The sequence below is a fragment of the Urocitellus parryii genome, chromosome 2 (assembly GCF_045843805.1).
Source record: "Urocitellus parryii isolate mUroPar1 chromosome 2, mUroPar1.hap1, whole genome shotgun sequence".
NCBI classification, from domain to species: Eukaryota; Metazoa; Chordata; class Mammalia; order Rodentia; family Sciuridae; genus Urocitellus; species Urocitellus parryii.
The window spans coordinates 43,511,797-43,534,778 of NC_135532.1; the positions used below are offsets into that span (position 1 = coordinate 43,511,797).

At 37.7% G+C, this 22,982-nt stretch overlaps 1 protein-coding gene and 1 pseudogene across 1 annotated transcript in view; one reads left to right on the top strand and one right to left on the bottom strand.

Moving 5' to 3' along the window:
* The first annotated feature begins 257 nt into the window (after positions 1-257).
* The window catches only part of LOC144250151 (coiled-coil domain-containing protein 122-like), a 31,558-nt gene continuing 8,833 nt past the window's right edge, over positions 258-22,982 (top strand). The window contains exons 1-4 of the mRNA XM_077792653.1: positions 258-303; positions 829-944; positions 12,480-12,878; positions 13,618-13,734. Of these exons, the coding sequence (XP_077648779.1) occupies positions 258-303; positions 829-944; positions 12,480-12,878; positions 13,618-13,734 (678 nt within the window). The remainder of the gene's footprint in view (positions 304-828; positions 945-12,479; positions 12,879-13,617; positions 13,735-22,982) is intronic.
* LOC113178160 (phosphatidylinositol-3-phosphatase SAC1 pseudogene) lies at positions 3,847-5,609 on the bottom strand (annotated as a pseudogene).

Here is a 22,982-nt window from a genome sequence, read left to right on the forward strand (position 1 = left end):
TGAGGACACAGTGAATCAAAGAAGAAACTTATTCAAGGTCATAACAGCTAAAAAGCAGAAGAACCAAGATTCAAATACAGTTCAACTTTTCTTCCAAAATCTCTCCCTTATTCATTGCCTTTTAATTACTGGTACCAGTGGTGAAATGTCATTGCATTCCTGTGACATGTTTGACAATTTATAACAATATAGATGTTTTTGTAGGCATAAAGAAGGTGAGCCAGACTGTGGAAAAGAGGAGATTACAGACAATGATAATGTCAGGCAACAAGGAAAGGAAGAGTGAAGAAGTTCCTAAAGATGGTAATGAATCAATCTTAAGAAATAAAAAATTAAAAGAACATCAACAAAAAATAGTACCAAAAGATAATTATGTTAGAAGGAATAATAAATTAAAGTAGAAGGAGGCAGTTATATTTCACCAGGAAGAAATGTACTCAGTGTTTAGAAAAGCCATAACAACCTGAAAATACAGGCCTATGTTGAAAATCCATCAACTATAATTGCTATTGAGTTGTTGTGGTGATGCTATACTATAAGTGTAAGTGGTCCAGATTAAAAAAAAATTAGGTCAATCAAAATATTTATACTCTTCCAGAAAAGAACAGTTATGGCATTGCAGAAGACAGCTTTGAGTTGCCTGAATTGCCTACTATTATTGCCTTTGATTTTGATTTTGTCTAGAATCAGGGAGGATTACCAATCCAAAATGTACTTTTCTTTTAAATCATAAAAAAACACCTAATTTTTCATGTTCAAGTATAGAAACATAAGTGTCTTAAAATATCTGCATTTAGTTTTTGTCATGAACTTTATTCTTTTGTCTAGCTGTGGGTAAAGAAGATACATCATCATTAACTGAAGTTGTAAAACAAGTTGCAAAACAACAACAATCACAAACATCAGAAATAGAAAGAAACAAGAAAGTTCTGTTTCATTTACAGGTAACTTATTTCATATAATCTTTTAAATGTCTTCACTATTTAATAGTGACAAAATTTTTAAAAGAACTTCATATTGGGAATCAATTTTAATTACACTATACAATCAGTCAATAAATATATGAAAAAATGTTCATCGTTGCTAGCAATTAGAGAAATTCAAATCCAAACTACTCTAAGATATCATCTCACTCCAGTTAGAATGGCAGCTATTATGAGACAAACAACAATAAGTGTTGTCGAGGATGTAGGGAAAAAGGTATACTCATATACTACTGGTGGGGCTGCAAATTGGTGTAGCCAATATGGAAAACAGTATGGAAATTTCTTGGAAAATTGGGAATGGAACCACCATTTGATCCAGCTATCCCTCTCCTTGGTCTATACCCAAAAGACTTAAAAACAGCATATTACAGGGACACAGCCACCTCAATGTTTATAGTAGCGCAATTCACAATAGCTAAACTATGGCCCACTTTCTATTGAGAATTTTGCTAAGCATTTTTCTCAACATTGTCCTTACCCTTGCATTGCTCATGATTTATTTGGGAAGGAGTCCAAGTAAACAAATAATTGCACTCATGGTGGTAGCATCAACAATGGAGGTAGGAGCCCAACATATTTAACACTGAAGAATGAGTGATTGCAAAAGAAGTGGTGTTTCAATGATGGGTTTTAAAAGACAGTTGGAATTCAATGTTGGGTTTTAAAAGACAGTTGGAATTCACTGATTGATTGGGTATCTTAGCCAGGTATAAGATTAAGGGAACTGGGATAAGGAGGATGATATTCCAGATTAACAGAATCTGAGAAATTCACAGAAGCCTGAAACAGCATTGTACATTCATAGAACCCTAAGTAGTTTGATAATGGTAGTATAGATTATGTTTTGAGAAGAGGTGGAAGTTATATACCATGATAAAAAATTTGGACTTTATTCTAACAGTGATGAGAAACCTTTGGTTTTTAAACAAGAAGCAAATTAAAAATTGCTTTTATATAGAGAGAATTCTTTTAAAAAATATATAAAGTGCTTGTTATAATTCAACATCCATTCATGACAAAAATGTCTCAGAAAATTAGGATTAGAAGGGAACTTTGTCCATCTTAAAAAAAAAAAAATCCTAAAGTCAACCATATACCTAAGGTTGGAAGACTGAATGTTTTTTTTTTCTTTTCTTTTTTTTTTTAGAAAAGTATATGACATTTTATTTTCACTTATGGATGTACAGTACACAAATTAAGAAATAAAATCATTACAGGGTTCTGAAATATTGATAGCTTATGACCTAACATACCAATAAGTCCATTCCCTGCAAGCAGCCACATTAGGGATTCAGACTTGGTCTTTGATGCAGTAGTTTTCACATCATTACCATGAAATGCCCAGTAGCATTTGGATAATATATTACAGTAGACATGAGCTATGTGTCAATATTCCATCTTTGGAATAAATTATGCTTATTTACATGTTAAGAATAGGTGGCTCTATCTGCTTACCCTACTGTGAGTTTTAATGACTGATTTTAAGCTACACAGGGTTTTCCAAACTGTTATTTCTTTCAGAGCTTCTAAAAGCAACAATTCTTATTAATGTTTGTAAAAGATTATATTGGAAAAGATAATGTTAAAATGAAGGTGCTTTAAGAAACATTTAAGGACAACATAAGGTACTACTATTGGGAAAAAACCTGTACACATTTTCAAGCAAAACACTGAAATATAGTAGCAGTGTTTAACTGAATTGTTTCAAAATAGTAGTAGCTACACTACCTTACATACTGTACTATTATTGAAACCTCATAATTACAATTTGAATATACAATCTGACTTACAATTTCAACTATGCACAGCTTCTGAAGCATATTTTTCAGGTTTGTTTTTGCACATGAATTGAAGTTGAAGTTGGTCCTTGATTTGGAGAACTATAACTACCTGGAAGCACTAAATTTTAGACACAGATATTGATAGCCAACAACAACAACAACAACAACAAAAAAAAAAAAAACGTGACAGAGGGAAAAACAATAGTAACATGCGTGGAAAAGCAGCTGTTGCCCTAAGTGCAATATCAGATCTAGAGAGGCCTCTGGGTCTCAAGGAATAACCCCCAAAGAAACCAAAATGTACAAGAGGAAACAGCTGGCCGGCCAGTCAAGGGTATTTCCCACAACGGGGCAATCCTTAAAAAGTAGAGGCTTTGGACCTTTAGCATAAGAGAGATTTTCCATTCTTTGATTCCATGCACACTTGGTAAAAAGACAGAAGTCTGTCTTGACCCTTCATCACACGTAAACTACTGGTGCACTGCAGCAGCTCAAGCTGACTGAAGTGGAGGCAGCCCACCAGAAACTGAAGAATCCAGACCCCCATCCTCTTCCTCCTTCCCGTGAAGTCACAGACTATTTCATCAAGCCATCTGATGTAAGTAAGAGACTTACATTTTATAGACATAGTAGAGTTAGCTCATTATTAAAATTTGAAGAAAAGTCCAAAGGTGTGGAAAAATATGCTTGCTAACGGTGACTCCATCTACAATGACAATAACGAAATAGCTAGAAAAATAATTGTACTGTTTTAAATAATGAAACAAGCTAATTTAAAAATATATATTACTCATCTGCAACAGCTGATTAACTTAACAATGAGTATATTCCTTTTCTGTGAGCTAAATTCGGGTTATTTTTCAATTATTATATAGCTTCAAATTATAAATATAACCATCCCAACAGTAAAGAGATCATCAAGGCAGTAACATCAGATCAATTTTAAGTCATTACTCCACACAAAGCACAAGAGGTGCTTTTGGATAAAGGCTTTAAAAAGACAGTGACTAACTGTAGTAAAGACTCCAGTTCTGCATCATGGAATCTTCCAAGCCAAGCCACTTTCCACAAACACAGATTCAGTCTATCTTTTCTTTCTGGACCAATCTAGAAGTATCAACAAAATCTTTGCCATTGTAAAGAATAATAAAAAATGTTCCAATGCTTGCAGCTCCCCAGAAAAGTACATAAGCCAGTGTTTCTGTCCAAGTGTCACCAGCCATAAGCAAACAGATAATGCACATTGAAAAGGCAACAACCATAATAATAGGCAAAGCCTGGAATTTCCAGTCCCTTGGAACACTTAAAGGACTATGAGATTCTAATTCATCCACTAAATAGTTCCCAAGAAATAAGTCTATGGAATCCTGTCTAAATCCAGCAGAAAAGTTGATCTTGTAATATCATTTGAGTGAGTTCCAACCATTCCTATGAGTACTAACTGAGTTCTCTTCTCAGTTCTGGTAAAGCCAGTCTTCAAGGTACCAGTTCCAGCATATTGTTTGGCACAAGCATTTGCTTTGTCAGCCCAGACATTTTTATAGATCTTCTCAAATTCATCTTGTTCTTCAAGCTTTTGTCCCACATGCAAAGCACCTGGTCTCTGAAGCTGGGCCTGAAGAGACTGACGAGCTAACAAACTCAGGATCACATTGGTTCTATCCTAGACAATCCATACAATTGCTGGGGAACACACCTTCCTGGTTTGTCACCACTTTGCTGGCAGAGTCTACTAGAAAATAACTTAATTCATCTTGAATTTCTGATACCTGATCCAGTAAAATACTTAGTTGATCCCATCTCATATTTTTACATACCTTATGGAAGTCAAAGGCAATGTATCTGATCATTCCACTTCCCAAGGAAGACACCATTCTTGCATATGTTTGTTCAAGTGGTTTCTCTGAGCCCTTCTGGTTTACCAGATTGATTATGACTTGTTTTCCATAAATAATTACTTGTGAATCAAAATGCTTTGGAAACCATCCATATAATTTATTTCTTTGTTGATCTGGGGTCATGGATTGTACTTGAGGTTTGGTCTTTGGGACCGGAAGACAGGGATTGATCCTCGAGTCTGTACAAATGAAGCCTTGCTCCCATTATAGTGCACAATTTGTTCTGTTTCTACAAAGTTAGCTGCATGGCCTTCAGAATCAATTCCTCTTACATAATAATCCACGCCAGCTCTGAAACAACTCCTCCTGGAAATGAGAATCCAATTGAAGTATTTTCCATTGATAGAACATGAGTGCATAGTAATAAAACCATGTGACACTGGAAGAGCAAAACGATGAACCTCAGGCTGAGCAGACAGTTCTCTTAGAAGATGACCATTCCATACAAATCGCTGATCTGCCCGTTCCAAGAGACTCATTTCTTGCAATTCTGGACTAGTGTTGGACAACTGCTGCAAAGTATGGGTCAAATCATATGTTGTTGAAAAGTAAAACCCATCCACACTCAAGACATGGTTTAGCATCAAAACGAAAGTTTTATTATCTTGTAACTGAATATCGGTTAAGTGCAACATTATCTTCTTATAAGAAAGGACATCAAAATCTGTTGCTTTCCAGATTACATGATTAAAAAAATTCACCTATTTTTGTATTTTGGGTAATGATGATAAGATAATTACCTGCCACCAGATGGATTGTGCCCAGTATACGAAATACTGGTCTTGTGACAGCTGAAGGAGGAACATCTTTCTTGGCTATAAGGTGACCTCTGTGGACACATGGTCAATGGTAAGTATGTCATCTGCTTCATCATCACAAGCTTCCACATAAAATTTTTCAAATATAATATGCAGCTTCAGCCGCTTGTAAGTCATCGCCGCCATCCTACTCCACCACTTCTTCTTTGCCTCGCTGGCCTGCCCTGAGCCTCACCACCACCTCTGCTAATGCCTACCTGTCACCCTGGTACCCCAGCCACTGCACCCACCTCACCCCATCCCTTTGCCACCCCACGGAAAGAACCGAATATTTTTTTCTTCACATGAGTAGGAATGCAAGGATATCTGCCCTTTTTTCTATTCAGGAAGTTACTGGGATTTGGAGCCAGTACAAACCTGTAAGAAAAAGAAACAAAAGGTATCCAGATGAAAAAGGAAGAATGAAACTTTCTATTCACAGGTAGCATGATTATTTTTAGAAAATCCCAAATAATCTACAAGAAAGCTCTTAGTACTAAAAAGTAAGTTGTAGGATAAAAGATTGATATACAAAAATGAACATTGATATACAAAACAAACCACTTTATTTCTATATATTGGCAGAAATATATAGAATACTATAATTTTCAGAAATTAAAAATTTTGAAGCAATTTCACTTACAATAGTACCAAAACTATGCGATACTTAGGGATCATTTTGACATAAGGTTTATCAAATCTATATATATTTTTTTTAAAGAGAGAGAGAGAATTTTAATATTTATTTTTTTAGTTTTCGGCGGACACAACATCTTTGTTTGTATGTGGTGGTGCTGAGGATTGAACCCGGGCCGCACGCATGCCAGGCGAGCGCGCTACCGCTTGAGCCACATCCCCAGCCCTCAAATCTATATGTTGAAAATGCAAAATGATGAGAAAAATTAAACAACAATTAAATAAATTGAGAAAGTATGTTGAAAATCAGAAACCACTGTGTTATGATGTCAGTTCTCCCAGGTTTACTTATAGATTAAAAGCAGTACTAGTAAAAATCCCAGAAGGTTTTGTTGTTGTTGTTGTTTGCTTCCTTTTTGCTGCAGTCTGGCTGGGCACAATTCACAAGCCACTTATCAAGCAGAAACGAACTTTATTTTTAGAACACACAGGCTGCACCACATGAGCTCTTCAGGAATTCCCTCAGAGCCCAACTGCCACCACTGGCTTCCCACAAGCCTCTCAACCCCCCCCCCCCACTCCTCCTGCTCTTGAGGCCGATTGGCTGGGTTGTGTGGGTGGAGCCAAAAGAGTCCCCCAATGAGCAGCTACATGGTCTGAAAGGGTGGGGAAACAGCCCAATGAGCATCACCGCAGAGGAGCCAATCAGCTGGCAGCTGGAAGTTTGCCGGGACTGCTGTGAGCCAATCATCAGCTGGCAGCTGGAAGTTTGCTGGGGCCCCTTCGCCTGTGGCTCTCAACACTTTTTGAGTAATTGACAGACTGATTTCTACAAGTTGTATGGAAATACAAAAGAGGACCTAGAACAGTTAAAATAATTTTGAAGAACAATGTTGGAAGTCTTATACTACTTTGGATATTTTCCAACACCAACAAACAATTTTCTGATTCCCCCAATGCCAACTTCATATTGAATAGTTCAATTAAATTCTGATATTATTTGAGGTTAGCATCAGATCTCACAAGTTAAAGGAATCATCCCCACAGGGCTTCCCCATTTCCAATGTCAATGATAATTCCCAGACCACTCATACATTCATACTTCTGACCAACTGACTATAAATCAGGGATATTTTAGTCCGTTTTTTATCACTATCATAAATACTTGAGAAAAATAACTTAGAATAGGAAAGCTTTGTTTTAGCTCATGGTTTCAGAGGTTTCAATCCGTGGTCAGTTGGCACCAAGGCAGGAATGTCATGGAACAAAGTGTGGCAGAGGAAAGGTACTTATCCCATGGCAGTCAGAAAGCACAGAGAAAAGTAGGCGCCTAGAATGGATAGTCCCCAGAGCGTGCCCCAGTGATCTATATCCTTACAAATGCCTTATTTTCCTTTAGTTCCTGCCACCTCCCAGTAGTCCGTGAAGCTGTCTGTGGGTTATTCCCCCAATGACCTCAGAGCCCTTATGATCAATAATTTTCCAAAAGGCCACCTTTGAACCTTGCTGTACTGAGGACCAAGCCTTCAAGAAATGAGACTTCAGGGAAAATATCAGATTCAGACCACAATGAGGGTTTCTCATGTCTACCCCCCATCCATACTCAAGGCTTAATAATTTGCTAGAGTGAATCACAGAACTCAGGAAAGCACTTTATTTACTATTACTAGTATATTATAAAAGATACAATTCAGGAACAGCCAAACAGAGAAGATACATAGGACAAGGTGCTGGGAAGGGACTTGCATAGAGCTACCATATGGAGCACACCACCTTCCCAGAACCTGGATGTGTTCACCAACCTGGAAGGTCTCCAAAATTCATCATTAAAAATTTTTTATGGAGGTTGCATATCATGTAAGTTGACTGATTATTAGCTCAACTCCTAGCCTCTCTCCTCTCCCAAGAGGTGGGGGCAGTGTAGATAAGGACTTTAATCAAGTCTCAGCCTTTCTGATAGCCAGTCCCCATTCTGAAGTTCTCTAGAAGTCCATTGAGAATTACCTCATTCCAAAACAAAACAAAAAAACCCAAGTTTTTAAAAAAATTAGATAGTAGAAGAACACTTGAATATCTTCATGCCAGGAAAATTCCTTGGAAGGAAAATTCCTAGGAAGAAAGGAAGATAGGTAGGAAGGAAAAGGGGAGAAAATGTTTGGGGTAATGGATATGTTTATTATCTTAATTGTTGTGATGACTTTATGAACATAATAATATTAAAACTCATCAAATTGCAGCTTCAGTGTGTGTAGTTTCTTTCATTCTACTTTGCCTCAAAAAGCTAGAGCAAAGGAGCATACAAGACTAAGAAAAGAGAGAAGAGAAAGATAAAAGAGGAGGAGGAGGGGGATGAAAAACAAGAGGCTGATTAAGAGGAAGAAGAAGAGGAAGGAGTAGTGGTAGTAATTTAAAGTTGGAAATGTATTGAAGGAAAAAGATATTAAAGCTAGTAATAAAATTTAACAGCCTGTTACATTCAATCAGAAAAGAGAGGAGATGATGACCAAAGTAGTGTTCATCTCCTCTCCCTGTATTAATAAATAGAGTTGATATCCTAATGTAACTGACAGAACACTTGTCTCTTTCCTGACCATGTGCATCACTCAGTCAATAAACACTGAGTACTTACTTTGTGCTAGGACTATGGTAAGCATTGGGAACATGGTGATAAGGACAGAAAAGATTCCTGCAGCCATAGAGTTACTTTACAGTTAGGGGAGGCAAAAATTAAAGAAGTTTTCTTTAAAAATAATAAAATAATGGATAATTTTAGACACTGATGGGTTCCAAAAAAATATAAAGGAGGGCAATGTATAGAGAGTAAAGGAAAGGAAAGGGGGTTAAATTATATTTTGAATCTGAGAAGCCTATTTGGAGGAATAGTAATAAAGCTGAATTGTGACAAGACCCAGCAGTGTTAGAGAATTTTTTTTTTATGTCATGATGGTGATTGAACTCAGGGTCTCATGATTGCCAGGCAAGTGCTCTACCACTGAGCTGTATCTCCAGCCCAGGGTTGAGAATATAAGGTAGATGGAAAAATAAACAATTACAAATGCTCTTGGGAAGTAATTAGGCCTATTTAATAAACAGAAAGGAGGCTAGAAGAAGGGAGAATTGTAGATGAGAAAGATAGCAAAGTCGATAGGTACTAGAGCATATAAAGCTGTATAAGCCACTTTGGTGAGTTTGAATTTTATTATTAATGCAATGGGACACCACTGGAGAATCTTGAGCAGGGAAGTAGCATGACATGATAAATGTCTTTCAAAGATCCTTCTTCCTGATAAATGGAGCCTAAGAGAAGGACAAGAATGAAAATAGGAAGATGATTAGAAATTAGGCCACACCACAAAGATTGGTCAGAAGTAAATGTGGGGATTTATGTTAGAGAACCAATTCTCACATTTTGGTGGGAAGTAGGATGTGGGATAAGGGAAATGGAAAAATTAAGAATAACTTTATGGCTTTGGATTATCCAGGTGGAAAATGGTGTAGTTTGTTGGAATCAGAAGAAGTAAGGAGGAACATGTTTGGTGTGTGGTGTGGTTTGTACATAAGGTGTCCCCTAAAAGCTCCTGTGTTAGTGCAGGAATGTTCTGAGGTGCAATGATTGGATTGTGAGAGCTTTAATCTTCTAATCAGTCCATCCTAGTGTGAATGGACTGGATGGTAACTGTAGGCAGCTGGGGTTTGGCTGAAGGAGGTAGGTCACTGGGGAAGTGCTCTGGAAGGGTTCATCTTCCCTGTGACTTTCTTCCTACTTTTCTCTGTCTACTTCCTTGCCTCCATGTCTTCCACCACTCCCTTCAACTATGTTGTGCTGCCTCAGTTGGGCCCAGAGGAATGGACTGGACCTCTGAGACTATGAGCCAATATAAACTTTTCCTCCTCTCCATCGTTCCTGTTGGGAATTTTGGTCACAGCAATGAAAGGCAAACACAGTGTGTAACTTAAATATTTTCTGAATATATCTAACTGAGGTGTCTATTAGACACCCAAACAGAAATGTCAAGTGGGCATTTGAAATATTAGCACTGAAGACAAAAATTGAGTTTCACTAGCATATTGTACTTTTCAATGTACTTATCTTTTTGGTCTCTGTCAGAAAAAGGATTGAAGGCCTTTGTCTTTTTAATACAATACCTTCCTCCAAACATGAAAACTTTATTTAAAGAGAATGACCATCTAGATAGAAAAAAGGAATGGAGATAGCCAGCAATTATTTTGGTGGGAGGATTTATAGAATTTGATGTATAGTGTTTTTTTTTTTTTAAAGCCATACTGTTAAGTACTTTGGGGAATATAGAGTTATGTTAATTTGCATTTTTGTTCCCAATTTTTCATCCCTTTCTATATTGACACCCTTTCCCATATCATTATAATGTTCTTACATCATGGGTAGACATACTTCCACTCCTTGACTCTTGAGTTTGGTCATGTGACTGGCTGGAGCATTAGCAGATATGATTCCAGCAAAAGCTCTTAAATAGTTGAACTTTGGCTTTTCTGTATCTGCTATCATCATGAGAAGGACATGCCTGGGCTGACCCACTGGAGGACAGGAGACACATAAAGTAGAAGCAAGACACCCTTGCCAGCTCAGTTCAAAGCCAAACTAAATTGTCTTACAACCAGCCAAACCACAGACATTTTTTTCTTTGGTAAATACATAAATACTTAAATTTCAGATGTTTCTGTATGTTTAAAAGACATAGTACATAGTATCTCTATAGTAATATAGGAGAGAAACAAAAAAAAATAACAGACTGCCTGACTAGAGTTCAAAATTCAAAACCAGTGTTTGACACTTACTGGTGAAATGATGAATTATCTTTGTTATTCAACATCTCAGAACCTCAGTTTCATTATCATACAGAGGGAATAACAATGGCAACTGATGAGGGCACTCACCCATACCATTCCTTCTCATTTCTTAGTTTTACTTGGGAAACTGAATACAAAACTCTGTGGTTAATTTCATATTTTCCTTTTTCAAAAATGCCAAGAGAAGAAACTAAATGAATATGTTTCCTGAGTAAGGGGACTTAAAATTTCTGCCTAAAAGCAATTTTGAAAATAAGCCACCCCAGGGCAGGGATGTGACTCCAGTGAGCACTTGCTTAGAATGCAAGGCCCTGGATTTGATCCTCAGGTACACACACACACACACACACACACACACACACACGCGCGCGCGCGCGCACACACACAAGTGTTTGAGACATGATTAGAAACACCTAGCCAAGCTAGCCAATCCCCAGTTCTCCCAGTCGTATGAATCACCTAGCCAACCCCTTCTTTTCCCAGTCATGTCAGTAATGAACACGTATTTATTGTTGTGTCACTGAGGTTTTGTGGTTGTAGCAATAGTTAATTGATACAAGGGGAAATAGGCTAGGAAGAGAGGAAAAATTAGTCTTTTGGGGACATGAGTTTGCCATGGCCAAGGGCATCTGGCTATGGAATTAAAAAGTCACTTTTATTCTCCGTATCATCAGTAGATGCATAGCTGAAAATTATAAGTATGGGCAAGGTAACCCAAGGGTTATGTATGTAGAGAGGGAAAAGAAGGAATGATGAATTACTGAACTCTGAGGAAGACCTGTGTTTGAAGAAATCACTGAGATTAAGAAGGAATGCTCAGAGATAGCTAAGGAGAATGAGGAAGAGTGGTGCTAGGAAAGCTCCTTTTAAGGAGGCACCAGTTAGCCATGCCCAATGCCCTAGAGAGGTAAAGTAGATATTGTAGATATCTTAATACTCATTTTACAAATGAAGAAAGTGAGGTGGGATGGGTAATTAAATTTGTTATGCATGATCACACAAAGTAGTGAACAGCAGTAAGGATTGCTGGAACCTAGGTCTAGGTCTTTTATTTATTTATTTTTAGTGTTGATGGACCTTTATTTTATTCATTTATTTATATGCAGTGCTGAGAATTGAACCCAGTGCCTCCCACATGGAAGGCAAGTGCTCTACCACTGACCACGATCCCAGCAGGTCTTTTAATTCTTGAGTCAGTGTTTTATTATTTTATTATATTGTCTTCCTTGATACCCATAAATATATTATTAAAATATATTATTAAATGGTTTTAATATTTTTATACATAAAATATTAAAACAAAATGATGAAATTTAACATTTAGAATTAGATGATCAATAAAAAGCAAGAAATATATAACTCTGGGATCTTTCTGAGAAAGTAATTGTTACATTATTGCATATTTCCTTCTATTATGCATCAGTTCTTTACTGTATCTGATTAATGTATATATTTATGTTAAGTGATTTTCCTATATGCATTATGGATCAAAACAATTTTCCTCTCATGCTGAGTACCATGAATTAATAATGATAATGTTGAAATATATTACAGAATGAACTTCATGAGCTTGAAAAGCAAATATCAGCCATCTCTGCAGAAACTAAAGAAACAGAGAGGCAAATTTATCAGAAGGATGCTGCCATAGAGAATTCCAGACTTCAGTGTGGAAGCCTGGAATCTCAAATCAAGTCCTTATATACAGAGAATGTGAAGCTTAAGTTTGATATCGAAATGGCCCAAGAAGATTTTGAGGAACGCATGATAAAATATAAGACTTACTATGCAAAAATAAAAGCACATAAAGACAGTTTGGGGGAGATAGAAAGCCAATGGTCATTTATGATTGAACTCTGTGAAAAACGAGATCTAGTAAAAAAACTAAAGACAATGAAAGAGGAACTTATACAAGATCTCCAAAATCCAGGAGGGAACCAAATGACACAAGTACAGGTTTGAATTGTTACTTATCAAAACTTTTTCTTTCATTCTAGTATGTATTAAATAGTACATTCATCATTAAGTTAACAAAATGCTATTTTATTACATTCAGAAACTATTTTAACAATTTTTAAGAACCTGGATAAGTACATAAATTTAGATAACAACTACCTCAAATGTGCAAACGCATAAAGGAAGTATTTACAAATACATTGTGGATTTCTAAAAATATATAGTTAAACAAAATCACAGTGAACAATTAATCCATGTGTTGCAGAAAGTATAAATTCAGAGAAAGGCTGAGGCTCTAGCTTCTATGCCAATGCATCCAGACCAATTCCAACCAATTTAGTATGCTGTTATGGAAAGAGTCTGAATTAAGAATTGCACTTTAAACATCTTTGTATTTCTCTTACTATTCTTTGAAGTCAATAATAAGTACAAACTTAAAATACCATTTTTTTGCTATTGAATTAAGTATCCTTTGCATTGTTGTCAGGCAAATGCCACGATAAATATCACTTTCCTTTGTCTTAATTTGTTTTTACTTCTGAGTTTTCAAAGTAAGGTAGCTTTGTTTGAATAATAGTTATTTATCCAGTATACCTATAGAAGTCATAATCTAATCCTATGTATCAAAATTAAAATTTAATTTATCTACTTTTCTTAAAATATGGCCACACTGAGTGTTGCAGGTTTATATGAACCATGCCTTTCTGACTTGTATATTTTAAATTTAATAACTATACAGGAAGACATTTCAAAGCTAAAGAATGAAATTATAACTGTAAAAGAATCTATCATTGAAAAAACTTGTTTTCTTGAGGAAGAAAAAAGGAGACATGAAAAATTAACAAAAGAAATAGAGGTAAGTGTTAATTATTGAGATTTCAATGTTTTATTTCAATGTTTTATAAGCGTATGCTACATTCATGTTTCCATAGTTTACTCTCAATTATCAAAACAGCTAGAGAACAAAAAATTTTATAATTCAGTAAATAAATGCATATTATTAATAGATAGACTCCTCATTCAAAGATGTTCAAATATGTTCAAGCAAAGGAATTACTACTATTTAAATATGGCCTAGAATTCTTTCAGGTCTCATTGCACCCACAGCTTGATATCTGCTTAATGGCAAGACAGCAGAGGCTATCGTCATACAAGATGACAATTCCTAGACACCAGATACTCCTCAAAATAAAGTGAAAGACAATGGGAATCGTCCTCATTCTAAATCTCTCTGATTACATATTTGTAATTCTCAAGAGTCGCAATATGTAAAACCAAAAATGAGACAAAATTCTCATCACCTACAGACTTTTACAGTGAATTATTATTTACATGAATGGAAACAAATATGGTAAAGAACACACTTTTAATAGTAAAAATGCTTTCCACTATGACAGCATTAATATGAAAAAGAAGATGCCTATTATGACTAATCTGACACAATATAAAAGCATCTGAAGTATTAAAGATAAAATCCTCACCTTTTCATGTTCTCTATAAAGAGATACCATGGAAGTACACCATAACAATAGAGAAGACAAGACTCAACTCTTAAATTTTTTTTGAAGCTGGTAAGGTGTAGAACACCTGAAGTTTTAAACACTATTTGTGTCTGTATACATTGTTAAAAGCACTTTGGAAAGGAATTTGAGATTATGTAGTACTTTTCTTAGGCTGACATGTTTTATCAAGGCACAATTGTCATAAGTCCATAAATTGTAAATGTTTGATTTTTTATTTTTATGTGTTCTTTTTAGTTACACACGATAGTAGAATCCACTTTGATATATTTAGCCAAGCATGGAATATATCTTATTCTAATTAGGATCCCGGTCTTGTGCATGTATAGGAAGATGAGATTCACTATGGTATGTCCATATATGTAAATAGGAAAGTTGCATCAGATTCATTCCAGTGTCTTTTCTATTCCCATCTCTTTCTCCCTTCACTTCATTCCCCTTTGTCTAATGCAATGAACTTCTTTCTTCCCCATCCTATTATTGTGGGTTAGCTTCCACATATCAGAGAGAACATTCAACCTTAGGTTTTTGGGGATTGGCTTATTTCATTTAGCATGATAGTCTCCAGATCCATTAATTTACTGGCAAATGTCATAAAGTAATTCTTCTTTATGGCTGATTAACATTCCATTGTGTATATATACCACAATTTCTTTATCTATTCATATGCTAATGGGCATCGAGGTTGTTTCCATAGCTTAAGTATAGTGAAATGTGCTGCTATAAACATTGATGTAACTTAGTCACTTTAGTAGGCCAATTTTAACACCTTTCATTAAAAATTGAATAGTGAACTAACTAGATCAAATAGTGCTTTCATTCCTAGTTTTTTGAGGACTCTTGGTACATAATTATCATTCTGGTTGGAGTGATGTGAAATCTCAGTGTAGTATTTGCTTGTTTGTTTGTTTGTTTGTTTTTGAATTTCAAAGTGTATTTTGACATTTATTTTCTATTTGATTTACAGACATTGAACATTTTTTCATATATTTTTTAACTATTCATATTTCTTCTTTTAAGAAGTATCTTTTTAGTTCCTTTGCCCACTTACTGATTGTGTTATTTGGATGTTTTTGGTTTTGGTTTTGGTGTTAAGATTTTTTAGTTTTTTTTTTTTTTTATTGGTCGTTCATAACATTACATAGTTCTTAATACATCATATTACACGGTTTGATTCAAGTGGATTATGAACTCCCGCTTTTACCCCGTATACAAATTGCTGTATCACATCAGTTACCCTTCCATTGATTGACATATTGCCTTTCTAGTGTCTGATGTATTCTGCTGTCTGTCCTATTCTCTACTATCCCCCCTCCCCTCCCCTCCCCTCCCCTCCCCTTTTCTCTCTCTACCCCTTCTACTGTAAATCATTTCTTCCATTTGTATTATCTTGTCTTACCCCTCCTTTCCTCTTATATGACATTTTGTATAACCCTGAGGATCGCCTTCCATTTCCATGCAATTTCCCTTCTCACTCCCTTTCCCTCCCACCTCTCATCCCTGTTTAATGTAAATATTCTTCTCAAGCTCTTCGTCCCTACCCTGTCCTTGTTAACTCCCCTTATATCAAAGGAGTCATTTGGTATTTGTTTTTTAAAGATTGACTAGCTTCACTTAGCATAATCTGCTCTAATGCCATCCATTTCCCTCCAAATTCTATGATTTTGTCATTTTTTAATGCAGAATAGTACTCCATTGTATATAAATGCCACATTTTTTTTATCCATTCATCTATTGAAGGGCATCTAGGCTGGTTCCACAGTCTTGCTATCGTGAATTGAGCTGCTATGAACATCGATGTAGCAGTGTCCCTGTAGCATGCTCTTGTTAGGGCTTTAGGGAATAGACCAAGAAGGGGAATAGCTGGGTCAAATGGTGGTTCCATTCCCAGCTTTCCGAGAAATCTCCATACTGCTTTCCAAATTGGCTGCACCAATTTGCAGTCCCACCAGCAATGAACAAGAGTGCCCTTTTCCCCGCATCCTCTCCAGCACTTATTGTTGTTTGACTTCCTAATGGCTGCCAGTCTTACTGGAGTGAGATGGTATCTTAGGGTAGTTTTGATTTGCATTTCTCTGACTGCTAGCGATGGTGAGCATTTTTTCATGTACTTGTTGATTGATTGTATGTCCTCCTCTGAGAAGTGTCTGTTCAGGTCCTTGGCCCATTTATTGATTGGGTTATTTGTTATCTTATTGTCTAATTTTTTGAGTTCTTTGTATATTCTGGTTATTAGGGCTCTATCTGAAGTGTGTGGAGTAAAGATTTGTTCCCAGGATGTAGGCTCCCTGTTTATCTCTCTTATTGTTTCTTTTGCTGAGAAAAAACTTTTTAGTTTGAGTAAGTCCCATTTGTTGATTCTATTTGTTAACTCTAGCGCTATGGGTGTCCTATTGAGGAATTTGGAGCCCGATCCCACAGCGTGTAGATCATAACCAACTTTTTCTTCTATCAGATGCCGTGTCTCTGATTTAATATCAAGCTCCTTGATCCATTTTGAGTTAACTTTTGTGCACGGCGAGAGATAGGGATTCAGATTCATTTTGGTGCAAATGGATTTCCAGTTTTCCCAGCACCATTTGTTGAAGATGCTATCCTTCCTCCATTGCATGCTTTTAGCCCCTTTATCAAATATAAGATAGTTGTAGTTTTGTGGATTGGTTACTGTGTCCTCTATTCTGTACCATTGGTCCACCTGCCTGTTTTGGTACCAGTACCATGCTGTTTTTGTTACTATTGCTCTGTAGTATAGTTTGAAGTCTGGTATCGCTATACCGCCTGATTCACACTTCCTGCTTAGTATTGTTTTTGCTATTCTGGGTCTTTTATTATTCCATATGAATTTCATGATTCTTTTATCTATTTCTACAAGATATGCTGTTGGGATTTTGATTGGCATTCCATTGAACTTATAGAGAACTTTTGGTAATATCGCCATTTTGATGATGTTAGTTCTGCCTATCCATGAGCAGGGTATATTTTTCCATCTTCTAAGGTCTTCTTCAATGTCTTTCTTTAGGGTTCTGTAATTTTCATTGTATAAATCTTTCACCTCTTTTGTTAGGTTGATTCCCAAGTATTTTATTTTTTTGGGGCATATTGTGAATGGAGTAGTTGTCCTCATTTCCGTTTCAGAGGATTTGTCGCTGATATACAGGAATGCCTTTGATTTATGCGTGTTGATCTTATATCCTGCCACTTTGCTGAATTCATTTATTAGCTCTAATAGCTTCTTTGTAGACCCTTTTGGGTCTGCTAGGTATAGAATCATATCATCTGCAAATAGTGATAATTTAAGTTCTTCTTTTCCTATTTTTATGCCTTTAATTTCTTTTGTCTGTCTAATTGCTCTAGCCAGTGTTTCGAGGACTATGTTGAACAGAAGTGGTGAGAGAGGGCATCCCTGTCTTGTACCAGATCTTAGAGGGAATGCCTTCAATTTTTCTCCATTCAGAATGATGCTGGCCTGTGGCTTATCATAGATTGCTTTTACAATGTTGAGGTATGATCCTGTTATCCCTAATTTTTCTAGCGTTTTGAACATAAAGGGATGCTGTACTTTGTCGAATGCTTTTTCTGCATCTATTGAGATGATCATATGGTTCTTATTTTTAAGTCTATTGATGTGGTGAATAACATTTATTGATTTCCGTATATTAAACCAGCCTTGCATCCCAGGGATGAATCCTACTTGATCATGATGTATAATTTTTTTGATATGTATTTGAATCCGATTCGCCAGAATTTTATTGAGGATTTTTGCGTCAAGGTTCATTAGAGATATTGGTCTGTAGTTTTCCTTCTTTGAAGTGTCTTTGTCTGGTTTCGGAATCAGGGTGATGTTGGCCTCGTAGAATGAATTTGGAAGTTCTCCCTCTTTTTCTATTTCCTGAAATAGCTTGAAAAGTATTGGTGTTAGTTCCTCTTTAAAGGTTTTGTAAAACTCTGCTGTAAACCCATCCGGTCCTGGGCTTTTCTTAGTTGGTAGTCTTTTGATGGTTTCTTCTATTTCCTCTATTGTTATTGGTCTGTTTAGGTTGTCTATATCCTCCTGGCTCAATCTGGGCAGATCATAGGACTCAAGGAATTTATCTATGCCTTCACTATCTTCTATTTTATTGGAGTATAAGGATTCAAAGTAATTTCTGATTATCTTCTGTATTTCTGAAGTGTCTGTTGTGATATTGCCTTTTTCATCCCGTATGCTAGTAATTTGGGTTCTCTCTCTTCTTCTCTTCGTTAGCATGGCTAAGGGTCTGTCAATTTTATTTATTTTTTCAAAGAACCAGCTTTTAGTTTTGTCAATTTTTTCAATTGTTTCTTTTGTTTCAATTTCATTAATTTCAGCTCTGATTTTAATTATTTCTTGCCTTCTACTTCTTTTGCTGTTGTTTTGCTCTTCTTTTTGTAGGATTTTGAGATGAAGTATGAGATCATTTATTTGTTGGTTTTTTCTTTTTTTGAGGAATGAACTCCAAGCAATGAATTTTCCTCTTAGAACTGCTTTCAATGTGTCCCATAGATTCCGATATGTTGTGTCTGTGTTTTCATTTAACTCTAGGAATTTTTTAATTTCCTCCTTGATGTCTTCTAAAACCCATTGATCACTCAGCAACCTATTGTTCATTCTCCAGGTGATGCTTGATTTTTCCTTTCTTCTTTTATCATTGATTTTCAGTTTCATTCCATTATGATCAGATAAGATGCATGGTATTATCTCTACCCCTTTGTATTGTCTAAGAGTTGCCCTGTGACATAGTATATGGTCTATTTTTGAGAAGGTTCCATGTGCTGCTGAGAAAAAAGTGTAGCTACTTGATGTTGGGTGGTATAGTCTATATATGTCAATTAAGTCTAGGTTGTTAATTGTGTTATTGAGTTCTATAGTTTCCTTATTTAACTTTTGTTTGGAAGATCTGTCCAGTGGTAAGAGAGGTGTGTTGAAGTCTCCCATGATTATTGTATGGTGGTCTATTAGACTCTTGAACTTGAGAAGAGTTTGCTTGATGAACACAGCTGCACCATTATTTGGGGCATATATATTTATGATTGTTATGTCTTGTTGGTGTATGGTTCCCTTGAGCAGTATGAAGTGTCCTTCTATATCCCTTTTGATTAGCTTTGGCTTGAAATCTATTTTATTAGATATGAGTATGGACACTCCTGCTTGTTTCCACGGTCCATATGAGTGATATGATTTTTCCCAACCTTTCACCTTCAGTCTATGTATATCTTTTCCTATCAAATGCGTCTCCTGTAGACAGCATTTTTGTTTTTTGATCCATTCTACTAGCCTGTGTCTCTTAATTGGTGAGTTTAAGCCATTAACATTTAGGGTTATTATTGAGATATGGTTTGTTCTTCTATCCATATTTGTTTATTGATGTTACTAAACCTGATTTGTTATCCTCTTTGACTACTTTCCCCCCTTTACTGTCCTACCTCCCATTGTTGGTTTTCAATGTTATTTTCCATTTCCTCTTCCTGTAATGTTTTGCCAAGGATTTTTTGAAGAGATGGTTTTCTAGCTGCGAATTCTTTTAACTTTTGTTTATCGTGGAAGGTTTTAATTTCATCTTCTAATCTGAAGCTTAATTTCGCCGGATACACGATTCTTGGTTGGAACCCATTTTCTTTCAGTGTTTGAAATATGTTATTCCAGGATCTTCTAGCTTTCAGAGTCTGTGTTGAGAGATCAGCTGTTATCCTGATTGGTTTACCCCTAAATGTAATCTGCTTTCTTTCTCTTGCAGCTTTTAAAATTCTCTCCTTATTCTGTATGTTGGACATTTTCATTATAATGTGTCTAGGTGTGGATCTCTTAAGATTTTGCACATTCGGCGTCCTGTAGGCTTCTAGGATTTGGGATTCTGTCTCATTCTTCAAGTCTGGGAAGTTTTCTCGTATTATTTCACTGAAAAGAGTTTTTATTCCTTTGGTTTGGAGCTCTGTGCCTTCCTGTATCCCAATGACTCTTAAATTTGGTCTTTTGATATTATCCCATAATTCTTGGATGTTCTGCTCATGGTTTCTTAGCAGACTTGCTGAGCTGTCTATGTTCTTTTCCAGTTGAAATACTTTGTCTTCATTGTCTGATGTTCTCTCTTCTAAGTGATCTACTCTGCTGGTAGTATTCTCAATTGAGTTTTTAAGTTGGTTTATAGCTTCCTGCATTTCTAGAATTTCTATTTGTTTGTTTTTTATTACCTCTATCTCCCTGTGAAATTGATCTTTTACTTCCTGGATTTGTTTGTCAATGTGATCTTTCATTGTCTGATTTTGCTGTCTCATGTCTTCCTTGAGACTCCAGATCATCTGAAGCATATAAATCCTGATGTCTTTATCTGACATTCCATCTGTTGCAGCTATTACCTCTTCTAAAGTTGAGTTGACCTGCATTGCTTGTGGTCCTTTCTTTCCTTGTCTTTTCATACTGCTGACGTTTTTTTCTGCTTGGTGCCACTGTTGTGTTTTTGAAATTTACCCCCTATTTATTTATGTTGCTCTTGTATAGTTGGGAAGTCTCCCTTGCAGGGCGGGTATTGGCTGTGCTCCTCCTCTAATTATGGTGGTCTGTCTACCCCACTGATTGGTCGCAGGTCTGCCCCCGCTGCTGGCACGGGTGGTGGCTTTGCTCTGCCCCCACTCCAATTGTGGTAAGGTAACTACCACGCCCTGGGATCCTTGGTCCTGATCTGGATGTGGGTGGCGGCTCAGCTGGGCCCCCGCTCCAATTGGTGTGACGAGTCTACCGCGCTGGCAGACCTCTAGGCCGGTGGGTCGCAGTTCTGCACAGCCCCCACTCCCAATGGGGGTACCTAACTACCTCTCCAACGGGTCGCTGAGCCCCCTCCGGACCCGGGCGACGACCCTGCTCCACCCCCACTCCAACCAGTGTGACGCGACTGCCTCGGTGTTACGTGTCCACCCCGCTGGCAAGCTACCTGGCCTGTCTTGCCAGTTGGCGGCAGGTCTGCCTGCCCTGCTTGCTCGGATGGCAGCTCCGCACAGCCCCTACTCCAAATGAGGTTACTTGGCTACTGCGCCGCGGAATCGCTGGTCCTATTCTAGGCGTGGGCGGCTGCTCTCTTCAGCCCCAGCTGCGTTTGGGGTGTCATGGCACCACGCCGGCGGGTCACTTGGCCTGCTCTGGGCGCAGGAGGAAGATCCACTCTGTCCCTACAACACCCCGCCGGACCCTGATTGAGAAGCAGTCACCGCCGGTTCCCTAGCCTTGGGCCAAAGCAGCTTAGGTAGCCGGAACCCCGCCTCTCCGATCTGATACACTCTCCGCTGGGAGCTGGCTCCAAGGAGCGACCCCCACGGGTTCCCCAGCCCCAGGCCAAAACTGTTCCAGGAGTTAGAACCCAGTCGCCCCAAGCTCAGCGCACGCTCCACTTGGAGCTGGCCTCCGCCGGCAGTCTCCGCAGTTTCCTCAGACCTGGGCCAGGTTAGCCCCGGGAACCCGAATCCAGCTGCTCAGTGCCCGGCGCACGCCTTGCCAGGCACGAGCCTCTAGGAGTATTCTCCACAAGAACCCCCGCCCCGAGCCTGAGCAAGAAATCTGACTGCTAGACGCAGGCAAATACCAGCCTGATATCACCTGTTCGTAGTTGAATGGGCTGAGATCAGTAGAACACGGGGATGATTACATCATCTCTCCGAAATGGCGGCTGCTGTTCTCCACTGTGGTCCGACCGGTGTCTGGAGCCAAACTGGGCCTCTTCTCTCCTCTGTTTCAAAGCCGGAACTCAGCGCTAAGGGCTCCGATGTACCACTGGTGGGAGCCCCCCTGGATCCGTATCGCTGTTCCCCCGCTCCGGCACCCTGCCGCTCCCCGGTGCGCGACACAGACTCCAGCCTCCGGGCGATCGCCTGTCAGGCTATGCGACCCTCCGTGCGGGGAAATGGAGCTCTCAGAGCCGAACTTCGCACGATGGAAATCTGTCCACTAGATTCTGGAGCACCTCAATTTCACTTGAACTTCCCAAAGATATCCTTCAGCCGTTTTGCATCGTCTTTCTCCCACTTAGTGACGCGGCGCCCTGGGGTGATGCAGTCCCTTCGCCGCCATCTTCTTTCCTCCCTCTTTTTTAGTTCTTTGTAGATCCTTATGTGAGGTGCGGGTGGCAAAGATTTTTCTCCCATTCTGTAGGCTCTCTCTTCACACTCTTGGTTGTTTCTTTTGCTGTGAAGAAAACTTTTTTGTTAATGTTCTTTAATTTTTGTTATTTAGATCTTTCACCTCTTTCATTAAGTTGATTCCCAAGGTTTTTTTCTTTGTTTGTTTGTTTGAGGCTATTGAGAATGGTGTAGTTTTCCTCACTTCCCTTTCTGAGGATTTGTCACTGATATACAGAAATGCCTTTGATATATTGGTGTTGATTTTATATTCTGCTATTTTGCTGAATTCATTTACTAGTTCTAGAAGTTTTCTGGTGGAACTTTTAGGGTGTTCCAAATATAGAATCATATCATCAGCAAATAGTACCAATTTGAGTTCTTCTTTTCCTATATGTATCACTTTAATTTCTTTCATCTGTCTAATGGCTCTGGCCAGTATTTCAAGAACTATGTTAAATAG